Here is a 19,838-nt window from a genome sequence, read left to right on the forward strand (position 1 = left end):
TTAAAAAAAGCATTTCGAAATTCCACTTTAGACGTTCTACTAACTAGAAGTAACTTTGCAACTACATGTCAATCAATCATTGATTATAGTAGTAGACTGTCTGCTTAATATCTGCTAACACTTTATTTTGATGCTATCCAATAGGCATTTTACTGATTACAGGCAGTGTTGGGGAAAGTTACTTTTTAAAGTAATGCATTACAATATTGCATTACTCCCTAAAAAAGTAACTAATTGCAATACTTAGTTACTTTTTATGGAAAGTAATGCATTGCGTTACTTTTGCGTTATCTGCGCTGGCCTTGCTTATTTGTTTTTTTAATAACAACAACAGCAAAAATTATATTTTTGGCAAATGTCAAGGCCCTTTCTCACCAAAAATGAAAATAACCTGTATTTGTTGTATTTATTTATTTAGAGAAATACTGAATCTGTTTTTGTGCAAGTGAGATGAGTAAATGCATGCTCACATTTAGTCTAGAACTACACACAACACTTCTGCACTTACTCCTGTCAGTTAATAAATGGGAAAATAAGGTAACTTGCATTACTTATTTGAAAAGGTAACTCGGATATTTTGTTGTAAATGTAAAAGTAATGCGTTACTTAACTAGTTACTTGAAAAAAGTAATCTGATTACATAACTCCCAACAAGGATTATAAGTAACTTTGCAAGTACAACTTATTATATTAACCCTAACTGTCAACTAATACTTTAATAAGAATGAGTTGACATGTAGTTCCAAATTAATGAGAGTTATTTGACATGTAGTTGCAAAGTTATACTTAGAATGTCTAAAGTGGACCATCAAAATAAAGTTTAACCAAAATTCACAATTCATTTGGTATAAGAATGATATTTTTGTGTGCACAATCCCTTTAAATATTGTAGACCATCACACGCACAATGCTTTACTCACCATTACGTTTTAGTATGTCATTCCAGCACTGCAAACTGAAATATATCAACAACAAACAAAAAAAACAAAAGTACAAGACGCCATTTTTTGCGACATATCAACTTTCCTTTATTTCAAAGACATTCAGTTTCGACACATTTTAAAATGCACTGGAACATGATTTAATGCTACATGCCAATACAGTCCTATACATGAAAGTGCGACATCACAATGGATTAAATGTACATATTTATTATTCATTTAGGTTATTAAATATCTGGAAAGAGCTCTAACGTTATTATTGTTATTATTTAACTTGGGGAACGACTCTTCAGAGAGCGACGGGAGCACACACCCTTGGCAGACCAGGCTCCTGCATTCAACATGCATCCTGAAAGGCACTTTCATGTGAACACAGTGTGTGTGTGTGCTCGTGTGTGTGCTTGTGTGTGTGTGGGAGGGTGGGGCGATGGCTTCAGATATGCACATCGCTTGTAAAAGGATAAAAGGTGGGCGTTGGAATACGGCGACAAGTGGACGTGGTCGTATGAAAGAGCACCAGTAAGAAATAAATCCTCGTAGGTAAAAAATTTGAACTGGTAGAAAAACGTAAGAGCAGCAGTCAAAAAAAGTGGAAAAACAATCATTGTTAGTGTATAAAAAGTGAACCAAGGCCATTCATACCGTAAAACAACTCACCACACCTTCATGCATATTTACACACCAGACTAAACACCCTCGTTCACACACACTCACACTCACACACATACATATCTTGTCTACAAGTGCAGTGCACTCTTTCTAACTCTCTTTCACTCACACTCACACACACACACACACACACACACTCAAACACTTAAGTTGCCATATACAAGCATGAATTATCCATCAATAGAGTACTCTGCACTACTCTAACCGCGATTCATCATGCAAAACCCCCCACATACACACACACAGGAGAGCCATGTATGGTTAGTGTGCTCCAAAGAGTCTGCCGTTGACGATATCGTACAAACACACGTACACTGGAAGCACAGGGGACGTTGAAAATCGAGGATCGAACACCATTATGGTCCGTCAGAGGAGCAGCAGTGGAAATTGTACTCGGACGAACTGAGGGAGGGCAAGACCTGGCGAAAGAAGTCGCCGCAATCCTCCCCGGATACAATCAAATCTCTTTTGCATGTTCAGCAGGAAATTTCATTAAAGCTTAGTTCACGTTTGCCCTCGGAATGTTCCCAGTTCCGTCCCTCCCACGTCGTCCAATCAGGCTTCAGGGTTTGGTTTCCACGGTAAAGGGGGAGGTTTATCTGGTGATCAAGGCTTAGTGTGGTATTTTTCCGAGTGGAAAAAAGAAACAAGAGTGGAACATTCATGGAATACATTCTGTGTTCTTCAGTCGCCTCGATCCTTGCGGGAAAGGCTAGGTGCATGGCTCGAAAAACAGAACAAAAAAACCTAAATTACATTCCCCATCAACTTCCAACAAGTGAAATAACCATTTTCCCAAGAGGCACCGGTAGTCCTGTAACTCGAATCGAAGCATCAAAGGAAGCAGCAGCAACTTATAAAAATGGCGTTCTCGACGGAGCGAACACATCCCTCTTGTGACATAAGGCCTAACAAATCAAAGCACTCAAAATGCATTGCACCAACTCAATGGAACGACATTTCCCAATAAAACAACAACGGTACTTCCTGTACAGCCAGTCTCTCTCCGCTGTCTCTGAATGGGTTCCTCATAAATGTATCTACACACAGACACGATAAAGTCCTATTCACTTTGAGAATACACACACACACACACACCACCCTGACAACACATTTATGGATATAATATCATAGACTAATGCTATCAGACCGTTCTGCGTGTAAACTAGCTATCGGCCGTACAATCATGTCATTATTAAGAGATTAACCCTGTTTACGTTCTTCAAGCAATCGTCAAGTCTTAAACCCTGTTTCCTTCGGTTGGACCCATTGACTCACATAGTTCCCGATTTGTCGCCGCCGAGGCCCGGAGGCGCATTCTGGGGCTGCTGGGAAGGCGGAGGGTTGGCTTTGGGGAGAATGGGCGGTTTGGGGCGTAGGGCGGGTGGGCGCAGCGTCACTCCCATGCGGGGCGAGGCGATGGGCTTGAAGGAGGCCACGGGGTCGTTGGAGCGGCGGGACGAGGGGCCGGGCAGCGGAGGGAGAGGCGGAAGGGGGCTGATGGGGCTGAGGGGGCTCGGGGAATCTGACGGGCTGGATAAGCTGGAGGGGGTGGAGCCGGACGGGCAGGACGGGCTGCTCTTCACCTGCTCCAGGGTGTCCAGCACCAGGTCAGGAGCCGCGGTCTTCCCGTTCTGCCTTTCCAGCTCACGCAGCTCGTTCAAGGCCAGGCTCATAGTTTCCTCTATGTCCTGGAGAGAGAGAGCGTTAACTGTACGGGTATTACTATAACGACACGTTGGGTCAATTGAGCGTGCGTGAGTGTGGATTTGGGTGAATCTCATGAAACGTGTCATGGACATATCCGGGTCATCATTTAAATCCAAGGGAAACAAGTAAGAAATTGTATTTTGCATAAAAAAACTAAATCCTATTTTTTAGGATCACTCTTTTTTCCCCAATAAATACTATAGAAATTAATATCTAATGTAAATATATACATATAAATATAATATAAATATATTATAATATAATATAATATATAAAAAATATATTTTAACATTATTATATTGTCACTTCACTGATTATTAATTTTATGAAATCTAAACAATTTATATATAGATATTATAATATCTAAAAATTTATCCATTTATATCACTATAATTAATTTGCCAATTCATTTTATTAATCAACTTTTAACAAATTATATATATTATATATATTTTTGAATAAAATAAATTGACTATACATTTAATACACAATTATTTAAATCTAATCTAATTTATATAAAATATAAATATTATAAATATATTATAATATATAAAAGTATTTTTGAAATTATTATATTGTCACTTCACTGATTAGTATTTTTTTATTGAATATAAATTGACTACATTTGATACACAAATAATGAAATCTAAACATTTATATACAGATATTATAATATCTAATGATTTATATTACTGTTAATTAATTTGAACAAATTATATATATATATATATATATATATATATATATATATATATATATATATATATATATATATATACATATATATATATATACATATATATATACATACATATATATACAATGTATATAATAATATCTGAATATAATATCTATATTTTATATCTAATATATATCTAAAATAATTTATCATTATTTATTATGGTCACTGATTATTCATTTTATTAATCAAATATTTAAAAATAAAATCTTTTTCCAAAATGACCACAAATTTAGTTATGATTTAATAATTAAATTCAAGAATTTAAGTGGAAATTGTCAAAAATAATGTCAATGCAATAAATCATAATTTATCCAAAAGATTCTACAGAGAGGTATCAATTTGAATATGCAAAAAAAATAACATACTTTTTTCCCCTTCTAATTTTGATAATGGCATTTTTTTGTGAGAGTCACCCATTTTCATGACTGTTCATAAACAAACCTGTGCCATCGTGTGCGGGTTCAGCGTCTGGGAGCGTTGAATAGGTATCCCACAATGCAGTGCAGAGGGTGACTGGCGTATCGGAGGACTCTCTCGTTCTCTCTCCCTGCGCAGAGACTCGTGTCTGCTGATGCTGGCAGTGACGTTGCCGTTGGAGTTGGCGTTGTGTCCTGTGCGTCTGTGGTGCTCAGGACTGTCCAGGGCGCAGCTGTTCCCGCGTAACAGCTCCCGCGGGCTGAAATGCCCCGTTACGGTCACCGTTACAGGGGGCGAGCTGCGTTCCAGCCCATTGCCATGGCAGTGACCGTCGCTTAGGCGACCAGGGACGCGGCGCAGGAGGGCTTCCGTCCGCTTCCGGTGTCTGAAGAGAGGGAAGAGGAAGTAATAAAGTGAAAAGTGACTGGGAGACAGAGGGCCAGTGTGTGTGCAGAGGTGGGCACAAATACATCAAAAACTATTTTGAAGTTAAAAATGAATTTAAACAGTTATTACACATTCAAAAGTGTTTAAGTTTTTTGAAGTACTGATGTGAAAAATGTATTTAAATAAAATACAAGTAATTAGTATTTTGAAAATACAAAAATACTCCCACAATAATCTTAAAGGGGTAGTTCACCCAAAAATGAAAATTCTGTCAGTAATTACTCACCCTCATGTTGTTCCAACCCCGTAAGACCTTCGTTCATCTTCGGAACACAAATTAAGATATTTTTGATTAAATCTGAGAGCTGGATCACTCCTCCATAGGCTTCTAAAGATGTTATAACTTGCTGGCCCAGAAAATGTATTAAAGACATCGTTAATATAGTCCAAGTGACTACAGTGGCTCAACCTTAAGTTTATAAAGCGACGAGAATACTTTTTGTGCGCCAAAAAACCCCGACTTTATTCCACTATTCATTTCCTTCTTTCTGGGCCTCGAGTTGGTTCACATAGTGTTTTAGCGCAGCGCGTCTGTGTTGTACGTCACACGCATCACACACATGACCAGCGTCGGCCAATAGTGAGCCTACGTGTGACGTGCAACACAGACGCGCTGCGCAGTTATACTACGTGAAAAAACTCAAGGCCCAGAGAGAAGGAAATGAAAAGTGGAATAAAGTCGTTATTTTTTTATTTTTTTCGCACAAAAAGTATTCTCGTCGCTTTATAAACTTAAGGTTGAGCCACTGTAGTCACTTGGACTATATTAACGATGTCTTTAATACATTTTCTGGGCCAGCAAGTTATAACATCTTTAGAAGCCTATGGAGGAGTGATCCAGCTCTCAGATTTAATCAAAAATATCTTAATTTGTGTTCCGAAGATGAACGAAGGTCTTACGGGGTTGAAACAACATGAGGGTGAGTAATTACTGACAGAATTTTCATTTTTGGGTGAACTAACCCTTTAATGCCGTTTTTAAGAGGAGCAGCGCCACTTCTTCTCCTGTGTTCAAAACTCATTCACTTCTTGGAGGGAGCCCGGTCTACAGGGTGTCACGTGATTTTCGTGCATCTAACCTGGACATTGCCATTGCCAACATCAGACCGAAAATATGGCAAAATCGTTTACTATGGTGATAAGCATATGGTGATTTTTCTTAAGTATTTAAGTATTTGAAATACTCTAAATACACTCCCTCAAAATATTTTGTTACAAACTACATTTTATTTTTTCCACACCTGCAAAATACAAATGACAAAATACACTAAAGTAATTAAATACGTATTTAAAATACATTTAATTGAAATACTGCCCATGTCTGTGTGTGTGTGTGTGTGTGTGTGTGTGTGTGTGTGCTCACCGGCTGATGAAGGTCTCAGGGATTCTTGGTTCAGTAGGGGACGTCAGCGATCGCCTGGAGCTCACTTCATCTGAAGGTGTGGTGCTGAGCTCACTGTCTGCTTTCTGGCTCAGAGTGTCTGACATGCCCTCATCCCTGAAATATGCCATTCACAAGTTTATCCATCCACCTTAAGATCAAGCTTGATCGTTTGGTCAAAATTTATTTTAGTTCAATTAGGAAATTCAATTCAATTTTTTGTTATAAACAGAACAGAACAAACTTCATATAATAAAATTACCATGATAAAAATACAATTACAGTTATTGTTACTACAGTAAAATGTGGTAAATATTAACTGTAGTCACCATGCAGCAGTAACAGGAAGAAATAATTAGTCAATACTGTTAATAAAATAAAATAAAATAAAATACATTTTTAAATAAAGTAAAATAAAAATAAAGCAAAATAAAAATAAAAATAAAATAAAATAAAAAAGTAAGGTAAGGTAAGGTGAAATAAAATGAAATTTAAAACAAAGAAATTAAATCAAATAAAAATTTAAATAAAGTAAAATAAAAATTTGTAAAATAAAGTAAAATAAAATAACTTCTCACATTGTGTAGAGAAGTCACCATGTTCATTTTCTATGGTTTCAGAGCATTACAATTAAGTGGGAATTAGGTCACCACTGTAAAATAATTAAACAAGTGACTTCTCAAACGGTATAACGGATATTAATTTAATTAAGTGTAACAACAATCTTTGGTTGCTATTGTATTTCTTTGTAAGGAATGTTATATGCAAATAAAAAAAAATGATACATTTATGATAGATTTTCCATCTATTTTGTTGCCATCATTTTATAGATGAAGTACAGTATGAACTCACTCCTGCAGCGTGACGTATTGGTGTGGGATGAGTCCGTCAGTGCCGTTGTGACGTCCCTCCCACCAGTCCTCAGACGCTCTCTGGAACAGCAGCAGAGTGGCGCCTTTTTTAAAGGTGAGTTCCCGTCCAGAGCGTCCCACGTAGTCAAACTTGGCCATTGCCTCCACAGGCTCACCCTCTGAAAGGCAGACATTTGAAAATTATTTGCATTTTTTGGGAATAAGAAAAAATAAGCGATGATAAGCATTTTAATTACCCTCCTCACTCGTCTGTGTTTCCGTCCCTCCATCCTGCTCCCCTTCCTCAAATGCTCCAGGTTCACTGTACGGACTTTCACTTTGAGGATAAAGGACGCAAAAAGATTATCAACATGCAATACACTTCAAACCACGTCAATACTAATATTGGTAATCAGTTAAGCACTCACCAGTACTCAGTATTGCTCATGCACTTCTCATAAACGGGTCCCTCCAGCTCTTTGGTGTCAGGGAAGATGGTTTCATGGTGAATGATGATGGTCTTGATGATCTCGTTGACATGCGCCTGACATGAAACCTGGTCCAGAAGGTCCGGGGTCGGCATCAAAGTCGGGCCGAAGCAAATGGCCAGGTTTCCAGGATCCATCATGTTCTCGTCACTATACTGGGACAAGCTGTGATGGGAAATAAACCCAAGAGTGCATTGCTATAATTATGCGTTCTCAATCAGATTGAGTCATAAATTCCATATCGCACCTTTTGTCTTTGCACCTTTACAAACACGCTCCCACCCTCCCTCTGTCTGTCTCTCACGGCATGGAGGTGTGGGAGAGCTTTTAATTTCTGGTGTGAAAATGGATGCTAAGTTTAGCTGCATTTCTCCTATTCAGTGAGACACTTGAGCTTTGCATAAGTATATAGATGGAAAAGTGTCCATGTGGGTTTAATTAGCTGCACTTTAGGGACAAATCTGTAAACACAAGTCTAAATCTGGCAAAACATTCCTTTGAGGACATCCGAAGACATCCTAAAAATAAAAAATGATTTAGAAGTAGATATAAGTGTAAAATGTCTTTTTTCCCCTCTTTTTTTATGGTAGTATTTTCACTGGCAAATTAATTAAATTAATTAAATTTTTTATTTTTATTTTGCGCTCCCTATTTTCTTTTAGCATTAGTGTTTAATTTATAAATAAATATATATATATATATATATATATATATAAATATATATATATATATATATATATATATATATATATATATATATATATATATATATATATATATATATATATATATATATATATATATATAGGGTCATTATCATTAAATAAAATCAAAATCATAAAAAACTATATAAATAAAATAAAATAAGCATTAATGCAAATAAAATAAAATAAAAACTTAAAAGTTATTTTATTTCAGCTAGCTGTAAAGGCAACTTTTCTTATTTAATAAGTTTAAGTTGAATTACTAAAATAACTCAAACTGAAATAAAAAATAAAATAAAAACTATACACATTTTAAACCTTTAAGTAAACTTAAAATGAAAACCTAAAATGTTAATAAAAATAACTGCATATCAATGATACCAAAATAAAACTGATTTATACTAAATTATAATATTTAGTAATTATACAGATGTCTATATGGAAGATTGTTTCCACCACAAAATAAAAAAGGTAATTGCGACCTCATAATTCTGACATTTTTCCTAACAATTGCGAGTTTATATTTCATAATTAATTCCGATTTTTTTCTCAGAATTGCAAGTTTATATCTCGTCATTTATTCAGACTTTTTCCTCAGAATCTTCAGAGGTGTGAGTAATAAACTCTGAATTGCGAGTAATAAAGTAAGAATCGTGAGATATAAACTTGCAATTTTGAGAAATAATCTCAGAAGAAAATAAGCTTCCATAAGAGCATGTCCTCAGTTGGATAACTACATAAATGTGTGCAGGAATACTCACTGGTTGAGGAATGCAAACAGGTATCTCATGACCACTAGTGTTGGCCGCGGTGTTATGGTCAAGATCTTACGGATGGAGAGGGCACGCTCGTACAAACTCTCAGTTCCTGTTGAAGGCACATGAACACGCAAGATCATAAACAAGGAAAATCAGACATCCCATGTGCTCAAAACAGGCAGTGACTCTTTTATAGATGCATGAAAAGACACCAGCTGTCCAATCTCCCCAGGAAACCCGAGTACTTAGCACCCTGTCATTTCCCGAATGCTTGTGCCACCAGCCACCATTTCTCACACACACCTTTCCTTCCTCCATCCTGCTTCATTCACATACATGCGCATATATGAACGCAGGGGGAAAACGTGCACTCACGGACGCAGGCGATGAGATCGTTGAACTTCTCCTTGGGGAAAAGTGGGTTGTCCAGGTTGCGGAAGTACATTTTCAACACGCCCGCTACTGAGTTAATGTCATGGTTATTCTCCTCGTCAGTCAAGGGGTCGTTGCCTGGGAAACAGTCACTAAGATGAGAGTGTATCCAAGGTGTGTATATGTATAGGTGATCCGATGACTGTGTTCACAAACCTCGTTCGAAAGAGTTCTTGATGTCATTGACTTCCACCTGTGACCCTGAAACCCTGAAAATACCCTGGTGTTGCAGACCTGAAAAGGATCAAATAATAATCAAAACATTGATGCATACAGTATATGTGTGTCTGATGGATTAAATTTTTGCATTATTCATCAGATTATACACATTCCTCACCGTATAGATTAATAAAGCGAATGCAGCTTTCTACAATCAGAGGGATGGCCTTCCCAGAATCCTGTGCGCAGATAAAAACATCCCAAAAATCACAAAGAAACCCATGAAAGTTAATGTGAAACATGCGTGCTGGTAAAAGGCCGTTACCTGGTGCCTACTATGGGAGTTTCGTCGGCGGCTAAATGGAAAAAAAAAAGAGTGAGAGACAACTGAAACCAGTTTTAGCATTCAAAAAGGTCATGAGAACCTTTACAAATATCAAGAGGACCTTGTGATTCAGAGCAGTAGATGTAAAAAGGGCATTAAAAAGAAGGTCAGACACATAAATGATGAGATATACCTGGTTGTCATGATGTCTGATCTGTATCCTGCGGACATAGATATTATATTAGACGACATTTCACTTATCACAAACGGAACTCCTATAAAATCTCAAATTATGGCTCTTTCTCTTCATTATGTTATTTAAAATGGTGAACAGATTATTTATTTATGGATTTATTCAGATGGATCCTTTTTATATAAATCTGACTAGTGTGAATGGTAAAACAATATGCATTTTATGGCAAATATTAAATCGATATAATTTATTTATATGACTTGCTATTTCGACATGTAAAACTGCATATACTGTACTCTTTAAATACATATTCAGTAGATTACGTACGATTTGTATTCAGTTACTGATTCCAAATTACATGTCAAAAATTGTGGTTAACAACATAATCCATTACATTACACATTTAAGGTAAATGTAATCGGACTGTGGACTTAAATAGGGCAGTGGTTCCCAAACTGGGGTACGTGAGGTGACAAAAGGGGTACGCAAACATAATTCTGAGATTTGCGTTAATTTCATTCCACCGTGCCTTAAAATAACATGCAGAATATAAAAACAGGAAAATGGTAGTGCCGCAAAAGGTCAAATATGTGACATCCATTCAATTTACCTCATCTTTTGAGGTCTCAACTGACTGCATCCACACAAGCAGCGTGCATATGATTATGGTTATTATATTGTCAGTATTGTTTGCTCTATTTTGCAACAAAATAATAAAAAGCCACAGCAGAACTTAGTGAATGAATCCGCGGCTTTGAACGAATCGGGAGAGTCAATGATTCAATGACACATTCATGAATACAGTCATTTGCTTTGTTACTGAATGGATGGATGGATGGATGGATGGAGTGCAGTCTAATTGGAAGAGATGCAGAATGATGTTAAATGCATCAGGGGATATGCCACTCCCAGAAATTTGGGAACCACTGAAACCCTTTTGTTCATGTTAGGATTTTTATGTTAGGATTATTATTCTGCCATAAAACTGATCAGGGAGACCGAACCGTAAGGCCTAGAGACTTGAATCTTAGTCAGATGGTAATAGTCTTGCACGCTACCCAAATACAAGGACTCGGACGAATCGGTCAATAGGGGGCGCTACAGCGATCAAAAACTCAAAATCGATCATGTACTGTTTGTCTTAGACTCAAGGGTCTTATATCATTGGAATCCTTGGCTTCAGATGAACAATTTTTTTAATAATTATTTTTATTACTATTATTATTAGTAGTAGTAGTAATATTATACAATAATAAATCAAATGATATTATAATACATTGAGAAACGTGCTCACCTTCAGCTATGCTTCTCTTCAGCATGTCGTGTTTGGCTTGTAGTTTAGCGATAAGATTACTGCCTTCCAGAAACTCCTTCAGTTTCTGCAGCCAAACAAATGCACACAGTCAATAATAATCCAGTTACACTGGAAATTAATTATCTAATTAGTCCTGGTCATCCTTCAGTAGCCATAAACTAAGTTTAAAGATACTGGCGTTGCTTTAGGCTAAAACAAGACCATTGATCCGGGGGTCACAATGCTACAAAACTACAGTGTGAACAGATCATCGACTGTGAAGTGTGAAGCAAGGAGGATAAATACTGTGTGTCTGATATGAGTATATCTCTTGTTAAACACTATCCCCGGTTTCACAGACCAGGTTTAAGTCTAGTCCTAGACTAAAATGCATGTTTGAGCTGGACGTAACTTGCACTGGCAGAAGCACACCAGTGATATTTTTTTCTAAGGCTACTTTAATGCCCTAATTAAACTAAGGCCCAATCCTGGCTTAATCTAAGCCAGACAGGGATATTTCCAAAACAGGCTCTGTCTGAAGGATTGTGTGTGAGCCAGCATTTACTGTGAAATAGAAGAGCTCTGTTTCCTGCTGGTTGGCGCGTCTCTTGGCCAGGCTGGGTTTGCTGAGGTAAGTGTCTGATACGCTGGATTTGACCGACTCAGTGGAGCGACTGTGCTGGAAGCTCTCGGACACGTCGTAGTCCTCCATATTCACCATGTCCTGGATAGTGCTGAGAGTGGCCTCCGACGTCTTTTTCACCTTCAGAGGGAACATCGAGAGTTATAGAAGTGGTGGCGCCATATATACTATTGCATTGAATGATTAGCACATTTGATTCATTTTAATCCAACATTTTTTTGTCAATATTAAATTTGTCACCTTAAGTTGTCAAAATACAGGTGTAAATGGGGTCCAAAACATTTTACATACTCTATAAGGAGCATTTTCCTGCCTGATCAAACCCTTAAACTTATGTAAGCTAATGTATTCTATTCACAGAATGTTGACTTAGTGTCATTAAATAATTTTACGAGTTAATTTAGATGATACCAAATTTAGGATAACATTTTTTCAGAGAATATCTAAAATAATTTGCAGTGAGATTAAAATTTGTAAATCTATTTAGAAGCAATATTTGACATTCTACTCTTCAAAAGATTGGTGTCGTGTCAGTAATTTTTTTGTTTGTTGAAATAAATTAATGTTTTTTATTCGACAAGGCTGCATTAAATTAATCAAATGTAACAAAAGATTTTTATTTCAAATAAATGCTGTTCTTTTGAACTTTTTATTCATCAAAGAATCCTGAGAAAAAGTATCATGGTTTCCACAAACATATGAAGCCGAAGTTTTCAGCATTGATAATAATAAAAAAAATGTTTCTTGAACAGCAAATCATCATATCAGAATGATTTCTGAAGGATCATGTGACACTGAAGACTGGAGTAAAATTCAGCTTTGCACCACAGGAATAAATTCAATTTTAAAATATAAAAACAGAAAACAGTTATTTTAAAATTGTAATAATTACTGTTATGCAACCAACCAAGCTAATAGTACAATAGCGGTGCTTCTTGTTTTGTGACAGTCACACACTGTAATCAGTAATTGGTCCATATCCATCTAGAGAAGCAGGGATAGAGGAAGATCACACACACACACACACACCCGTCTCTACAGTCGAAACTCACTGCAGTAATACCGCGTTCATCAGCACTTCTGCTCTGTCCTTCACATGCTGAGAGCTGCAGGAAACAGCTGGCCTGCCAACAACCAGCGATAAACAACCACGCACTCCAACAGAGACGGAGAAGATGGAAACAATATGTACGAATGTGCCTGTAGTTTTGAAGGAGTGTGCTGGTATGCATATATAGTGCCTGACGACAAAGACAGAAGGAGCGAGAGAGGGGAAAGGAGAAATGGAGAAGGTGTGTACGCCTGTCATCTCATTCTTTATCCTCAGTGGGGGAACCGCAGCTGCTGAGGTGCTCATTCGAGAGGAAGGGATGTGTGTGTGTGTGTGTGTGTGTGCCTCACCTCCTCGTTTTCGATCTTCAGTGTAGAGAGGCGCGACTGCAGCTGCTGGAACCGGAGGAGGAGTTCGGCTTGCACCTGCGGCAGTGCAGTGATTTGACTCACCTGAAATATCAACATGCATAAATACACACATTACAGGAACCGCTCGGTAGAACAAATAAATCATTTGATCTTTTTATAAATATTATTTTGGCCTTTTGGAAATTTTCAAGGACATGGATGGTAAAGAAAGTACAGAAAACAAAAGGAAGAAGACGACGGCGCAGGATAAAAAAGTCGATCATGATCATGAATTTTGTGCTGAAGATTAATTGTCATGCAAATAACTGTTTCTTTTTTTCATGTCACTTACTTTGTAAGCCTAATACTTTATTTTTATTTATTTTTTACTATTTTATAAAATAAAAAAATATAATAAAATAGACCCATATGATTTATGAAAATTATGATATATTATATAATATAGTAATAATTTTAATATATTATATGATATAATATAATATAATATAATTTATTGTATATTTTTTTCTCTCTTCCCATTTAGATAAAACCGCATTTTATGATCCAATCAATCACAGGACATTCAAAATCAATTTGAATAAATTTGTTTGTAGATAAAATCCTTTTTTTTTGTTCAACCAAATTATGAACAAATAAAAGGACAGTAAGAGTCACTGCAATAGCAACCCTTCCTTCCTTTCCTACGCAGAAGAGTATAGCCTCATGATTTTGTTTTGTGAATGCAAATGGACACTAGGTGGCGTGTGACCTGGTCTCCCATGTGTGGCTGAAAGTTGAAGCGTGCAGGAGGGGTGAACGCTGTGGGGTGAGTCTCCATAAAGCGTTGCCGGTCACTACCGGGGTCCAGCCCCTCCACGGCCCCCTCCAAAATATCCAGGCCCTCGTGGCGAGAGGTTTCCATGCTGTATTCTGCTGACAAGTAGGTCCTCAACGCCCGGCTCAGGCCCGCATGATAGCCGAGGTCACAACACTGTTAAAACACAGACACATGCAATCGATTTTCATAGAGAAAAGAACATGAATAGTGTGGATTTGTGTAGAGCTGTCACTCAAACCCGATTATGATGGATAAAACATTACCTTAAAACGCTTATCTAGAAATTATCCTCCACGGCTTCTGTTCTCAGGGTTAATTTGAAGGGTTTTCATACAGGCTTTTTACCGTATCTCGCTTTACAACCCCCACACAACCTCTCCCTCTTTTAGCCACCCACGGACACAGATTCTCCTGCTGTCTTTATCTCAGTGTGTGCAGGTTTGACCTCTGTGAAGGTCAGTGAGACGCAGCGCTCCGATCGGCCAGATACTGCTGACCACGATCAGCCCGCTGCAAACTCTAATGAGCAAAACAACACACACAGCAAACCGAGGAGCGGGGACGGCCCGCGCGAGAAACGGCTCCTCTCTGAACCACTGAGGATTCTCCTGGCCTCATTGTGCACTAGATCGAGTGTGCAAGATCCTCAATAGCATCCTATAGATTAGTATGCATTAGGTTTGCAGATTTTCTGATGAACTGCTACAGTTGCGGAAATAATCAGTATACAACTAGAGCACACTACATGGGACACTCTATCCCACAATGCAATGCACACAAATTGACCTTCCATTTTCAGAGTGATGAATTAATCGAAAATATAGTGTATATCTCAATGTATACTGCAGAATATACTGTGTGTGCATATTTAGTATATAATATGGCATATATATACAGTATCTATACTGTATATAGTGCGGTATATAGTATTTAATATGATATATACAGTTTGTATACAGTATGGCATATGTTGGAGTCTAATAAAAATATACTCTGTGTGTGTTATAGAAAACAAACGATAGATAGATCAAATAATGGATGAATCCATAGAAAAATATATAGATAGAACGAGAGTTAGATTGATAGAATGACAAAATGATAGATAGAATGACATAGTTGGATGGATGGATGGACAAAATGGTATACAGTATATAATATGGCATAAACTGTGTATAAATAGTGTGTTGTATATGGTGCATAATATGTGTATATATACAGTGTGATTTACATTATGTTGATGTGATAAGGTCATGTGACAATGTAGCATCCTACTGTTTAACATGTTTATCACTGCACACTATATTTAAAATAATTTCAGGACAGTATATAGGCCAATTCACGCCGCACCGACAGACACTTCGTCAGGTTTTGTCGGATCAGTGTGTTACCCATGTCGGAGCTCGTTTTCGCCGACAGACTGAACATGCTGGATCTGAATGTCTGAGAAGTGACGTGTTGTAATCAGGTGACTGTCGGCGTTGGTCTGCGTCTGTCAGTACAGTGTGAATTGTCCTCATACTGTGCAGTAAGCAGTAACTAGCATGCTAGTAAGTGGCCTGTGCTCATAATTAAAGGCTTAATCTCCATCCCATCCTGCCTGTTACAGGGTGCGTTTGTCTCTAATTAAAGGCAGTGGAGGCTGCCTTAATTAGTGATTATTAATCAGGACTATAATTCATTACTGTGCTTGCTGAAAAAGCAAATAAACACAACCATAACACTGTGCCCTTCATGCAGTGGCAATTTCCTGCCGTGAATTCAGTCCGCGCAAGCGGCGATTCATAATCAGATACTCACGTCAATCAAATGCGACAGGTCGTGGATGTAATACTTAAACAGAGAAGCGTTCGTGGCCTCCAGAGTCAGGAGATACTCGTTCCGAGCTTTCATAACCTTCAGTTTGTTCTCTGAATACTTGGCTTGGCGCTGGGGGAAAAAAAGAGAAAGACGGAGAGGTTAAGGAGAGAGAGAAGGACAAAGTGTTGAATAAGTGCTATATCTCCATCAAGGCAAGAAGATAAAATGTTTTTATTGACAGATAATTACATGGTTATATAATTATAATTATATAATTATATTATATAACTTGTTTCTAAAGCCAGTGTGTTCACAGTGAGGCTTGGCTTCTCTGTGAATGTAATTGCTCCTTTAATTAAAGTCCATGACCGTTGGTAAAACCCACAGATCTTTTAAAGCAACATTATCATTAAATCAAGCAAGGATCCTAAACATTCAAGTCCTTTATCAACAGTACAGAGCTATAGTGTCAATATAGTAGCAGTTTAAATTTTATAAATATTATGTTGAATTTGCATTCAATTTGAATTTGGGGTGTGTTTTGGGCCGCAGTGTATAAACACACACATACATTTATGATTTATGATATATATGAACCAAACGGTTTTATGCTCCTGCTATGCCTCGGAAATATGCTTGACGTACACTGTTGACTCTGTCCACCGGGATATCCTGTCCACCTATTCTGTCCAATCCTGTAACCATTGCTCATTCTAACCTCTCTTCCCACTTATGAAGAGAAAAATGAATGCAGTATCAAACTGTAGTGAACACACAGTGTGCCATGCGGGAGTATGTGCTGAAGAAAGACTCCTGCTTTATTTACACAATCTGACATCATAGTCACCTGGGTTAGTTTACTGTATACTGATGTGGAAACTGTGAAATAACCATTTTGTGCCCTAAACATGGTTTTCAAATACAGAATGGTTTGCAAAATGGCCGCTCTCCTTTGCTCTTTTTTTTCCTCTCCCCATTTCTATAAATATGTTCCACTTGCACATGCTGTAACTGTGCTAAAAAATTATAGATTAAACATTGCCATTAAAATGTATTTCAGCTCAACCACTTTAAAAAATGATATTAATATAGCATTAAATAAACCAAGCAATCCTCAGTAAATCTTCAGAAGCATCATTATAATGAAGCATCAAATCACCTAAACCAATAAGACCAACAAAATAGGCTCGTTTTTCAGTTAGTTGTCCATAAATCAGAAATGATTCCCTCATAATGTCCTCCAAATTACTCCAGAACTCCAGTTCACAGTATTTCATCAAGACAAATGAACTTTGCTCTCTATTTCTGGAAACACATCTGGCACATTAAAATTCAAGGAATCTCATTTGCATAGTGCATAATACACTCTTAGATTGCAAACAACAAAACTCGGTTTCAATTTATTTTGATGATCCCAAACACATTCTGTTGACTGTAAGTAACACTGCACTTACATGTCTGCTAACTCTCATTAGAGTGTTAGTAGAGTATTAGTTAGTAGAGTATTAGTAGACTGGCAGGGTTAGGGTTAGAATAAGTTGACATTAGTTATTATTAGTTACTTAGTCAGTAAAATGTCTGTTGGAGGACCATCACAATAAAGAGTTAGCAGATATTAAGCAGACAGTCTACTAATACTCTAATGAGAGTTAGTTGACATGTAGTTACAAAGTTACTTATAGTCAACAGAAAGTTCAAAAGGGACCAACAAAATAAAGTGTTACCCAAATCTCATACAAGGTATAACAAATAAAGACCCCTTGAACAACAACAGAAAAATGCAAAAGGCCAAAGATTTGGAACACACCTTCTCTTTCATCTTCTGAATCTTGCGAGCAGCGTTGCGCCGTTGGTGGCGATCTTCGGTGCGCAGACTGAAGACGGCCTCTCCGCCTCGGCCTTGTCGTTCGCCCTGCCTCTCTGCCTCCTTCAGCTTATTCTCTGCACTTAGAGTCTCAGTGTGATACATGTGATACGTCTTCATCACCTGCAGGGGGCAGAGCAGCCAGGGAACTACATTACCCACAATCCCTCAGAAGAATGCAACCCTTCCTATAGAATGCAACAGTCAGATTCCGGAAGTAAAGACTTACATTTTCTCCATAGGGAAACTGATTTTTAACTTATAAACCTTTAAAGACAGACTTGGTTTTTGATGGCACTTCTGTTAAAGCCGTTAGCCCACATTATTTCAACTTATTTTTAAAATAATCATGTTTAACAGAAGAAATCATGGTGGAAAAACTACATTACCCATAATGCTGTACAGAAAATTCCACCAATCAGTCATGACATGCAAAATGCACCAAAAGCGATCTTTAGCTCCGCCCACTCCCATAAAACCAACTAAAATACTTCAATATTTGCATGCATATTTTGCAACCAACTTAAAATATATTGTATATAATCAATATTTTTAAATGAGTAGTTTTATATTTCTCCGGGGTTTTGGGGCAATGCTTCATTGGATTGTAGTTCTTTCCCTCACTAAAGCCATTAAGTATACAGTCTTGTCCAATTTTCAAATACTTTTTTGCTTCGAATCAAAGTTTGTGATGTTATTATGATTCACCTCGTAGCTGGTTGATTTGGTTCATGGATTATAACACTTTAACAAAGACTTTTAAAATCCCTATGGGCGATATGAATGGAAAAAATACTCCCGGAACCAACACAGTGTTGCACTCTATTGAGCTAATCTGATTCATAAATGTCTGTCATGCATTTTTTTAATGGAGTGACTGCAATCTGATGGGATTTTTTATTTATGTTTGTTGTCTTTCCAGTAATATTTCACAAATTGCATCTTTCTTTTATTCTGACTGCTAATAGTCTATAAACACTGTGTTAACATTTGGAGAATTCATGCATTGTATTTTGGACCGTGGTGGATCAAAATAATTTTTGCAGAAAATGCCAAGACTGTCAAAAAAACACACTCCTTGCTACATGCTAAATCATGCAACATGCTCCCTGTCCCACTCTCGTACTCTGATGTAAATCCATCTCAACAAGGACGCAAAACTGCTTACATGAGGGTTGCAGTGGGGTGGAAACTTCCTGAACTCTGAGTACTTTGGTTCAGAGAATTCATCTCAATTTTATTGTGCGTTCCTTATGTAAGCGGTAAGCTCAGCTGACAGACCTAATGTGTGCTGCGTGTTTTTGTTTTATCAAGGTTATTTATGCAAGAGCTTCTGGCTTTTAAGACTTCAGGCCTGTCAGACAAGCTTATATTCAGGTCAAATATTCACAACTGCACATAAAAACAATCACAGACAAGTAAAATTTCTATTTTAGGTGCTGGTTAACATGGAAAAAGCCCACCAATTTTCAATATTTTTCCATACCATATTTTCTAATTGCATCTTATTAATCTTATTGTGAATGATTAATCCACGCAAATGATTAATTACATTTTTAACTTTCTTTAGTGTGTAATGTTGCTTTTTAAGCATGAAAAAGGTCTGCAAAGTTACAGTCACTCTAAAGGGAGTTATTTTCTATATCAGAGCGCACCGTTTCTGAACTCCCTGAAACGCCTCCATTGTAGTCTTGAGTTTTCTTCCAGGAATGAAAACGCCACAGTATTACAAATTTAAATAATTCCAGCCAAAGGAATGCACAAAAAAGGGTGGATCCTGGTTG

The 19,838-nt window shown here is 37.3% G+C and overlaps 1 protein-coding gene across 2 annotated transcripts in view; it reads right to left on the bottom strand.

Moving 5' to 3' along the window:
* Positions 1 to 1,009: 1,009 nt before the first annotated feature.
* The window catches only part of srgap1b (SLIT-ROBO Rho GTPase activating protein 1b), a 37,404-nt gene continuing 18,575 nt past the window's right edge, over positions 1,010 to 19,838 (bottom strand). Inside the window, exons 5-22 of one of the 2 annotated variants that reach the window (XM_084111689.1) lie at positions 17,998 to 18,177; positions 16,191 to 16,319; positions 14,325 to 14,546; positions 13,556 to 13,657; positions 12,077 to 12,274; positions 11,512 to 11,596; positions 10,218 to 10,245; positions 10,025 to 10,055; positions 9,878 to 9,938; positions 9,697 to 9,774; positions 9,484 to 9,618; positions 9,112 to 9,217; positions 7,587 to 7,811; positions 7,416 to 7,495; positions 7,160 to 7,337; positions 6,290 to 6,424; positions 4,504 to 4,864; positions 1,010 to 3,301 (exon numbers count right to left, since the gene is read on the bottom strand). In XM_084111689.1, the coding sequence (XP_083967815.1) occupies positions 2,885 to 3,301; positions 4,504 to 4,864; positions 6,290 to 6,424; positions 7,160 to 7,337; positions 7,416 to 7,495; positions 7,587 to 7,811; positions 9,112 to 9,217; positions 9,484 to 9,618; positions 9,697 to 9,774; positions 9,878 to 9,938; positions 10,025 to 10,055; positions 10,218 to 10,245; positions 11,512 to 11,596; positions 12,077 to 12,274; positions 13,556 to 13,657; positions 14,325 to 14,546; positions 16,191 to 16,319; positions 17,998 to 18,177 (2,751 nt within the window). In that variant the 3' untranslated portion in view covers positions 1,010 to 2,884. The remainder of the gene's footprint in view (positions 3,302 to 4,503; positions 4,865 to 6,289; positions 6,425 to 7,159; positions 7,338 to 7,415; positions 7,496 to 7,586; positions 7,812 to 9,111; positions 9,218 to 9,483; positions 9,619 to 9,696; positions 9,775 to 9,877; positions 9,939 to 10,024; positions 10,056 to 10,217; positions 10,246 to 11,511; positions 11,597 to 12,076; positions 12,275 to 13,555; positions 13,658 to 14,324; positions 14,547 to 16,190; positions 16,320 to 17,997; positions 18,178 to 19,838) is intronic. The other variant, XM_084111690.1, reaches the window with a different exon arrangement.

Source organism: Abramis brama, assembly GCF_963993115.1.
Source record: "Abramis brama genome assembly, chromosome: 4".
Taxonomy (NCBI): Eukaryota; Metazoa; Chordata; class Actinopteri; order Cypriniformes; family Leuciscidae; genus Abramis; species Abramis brama.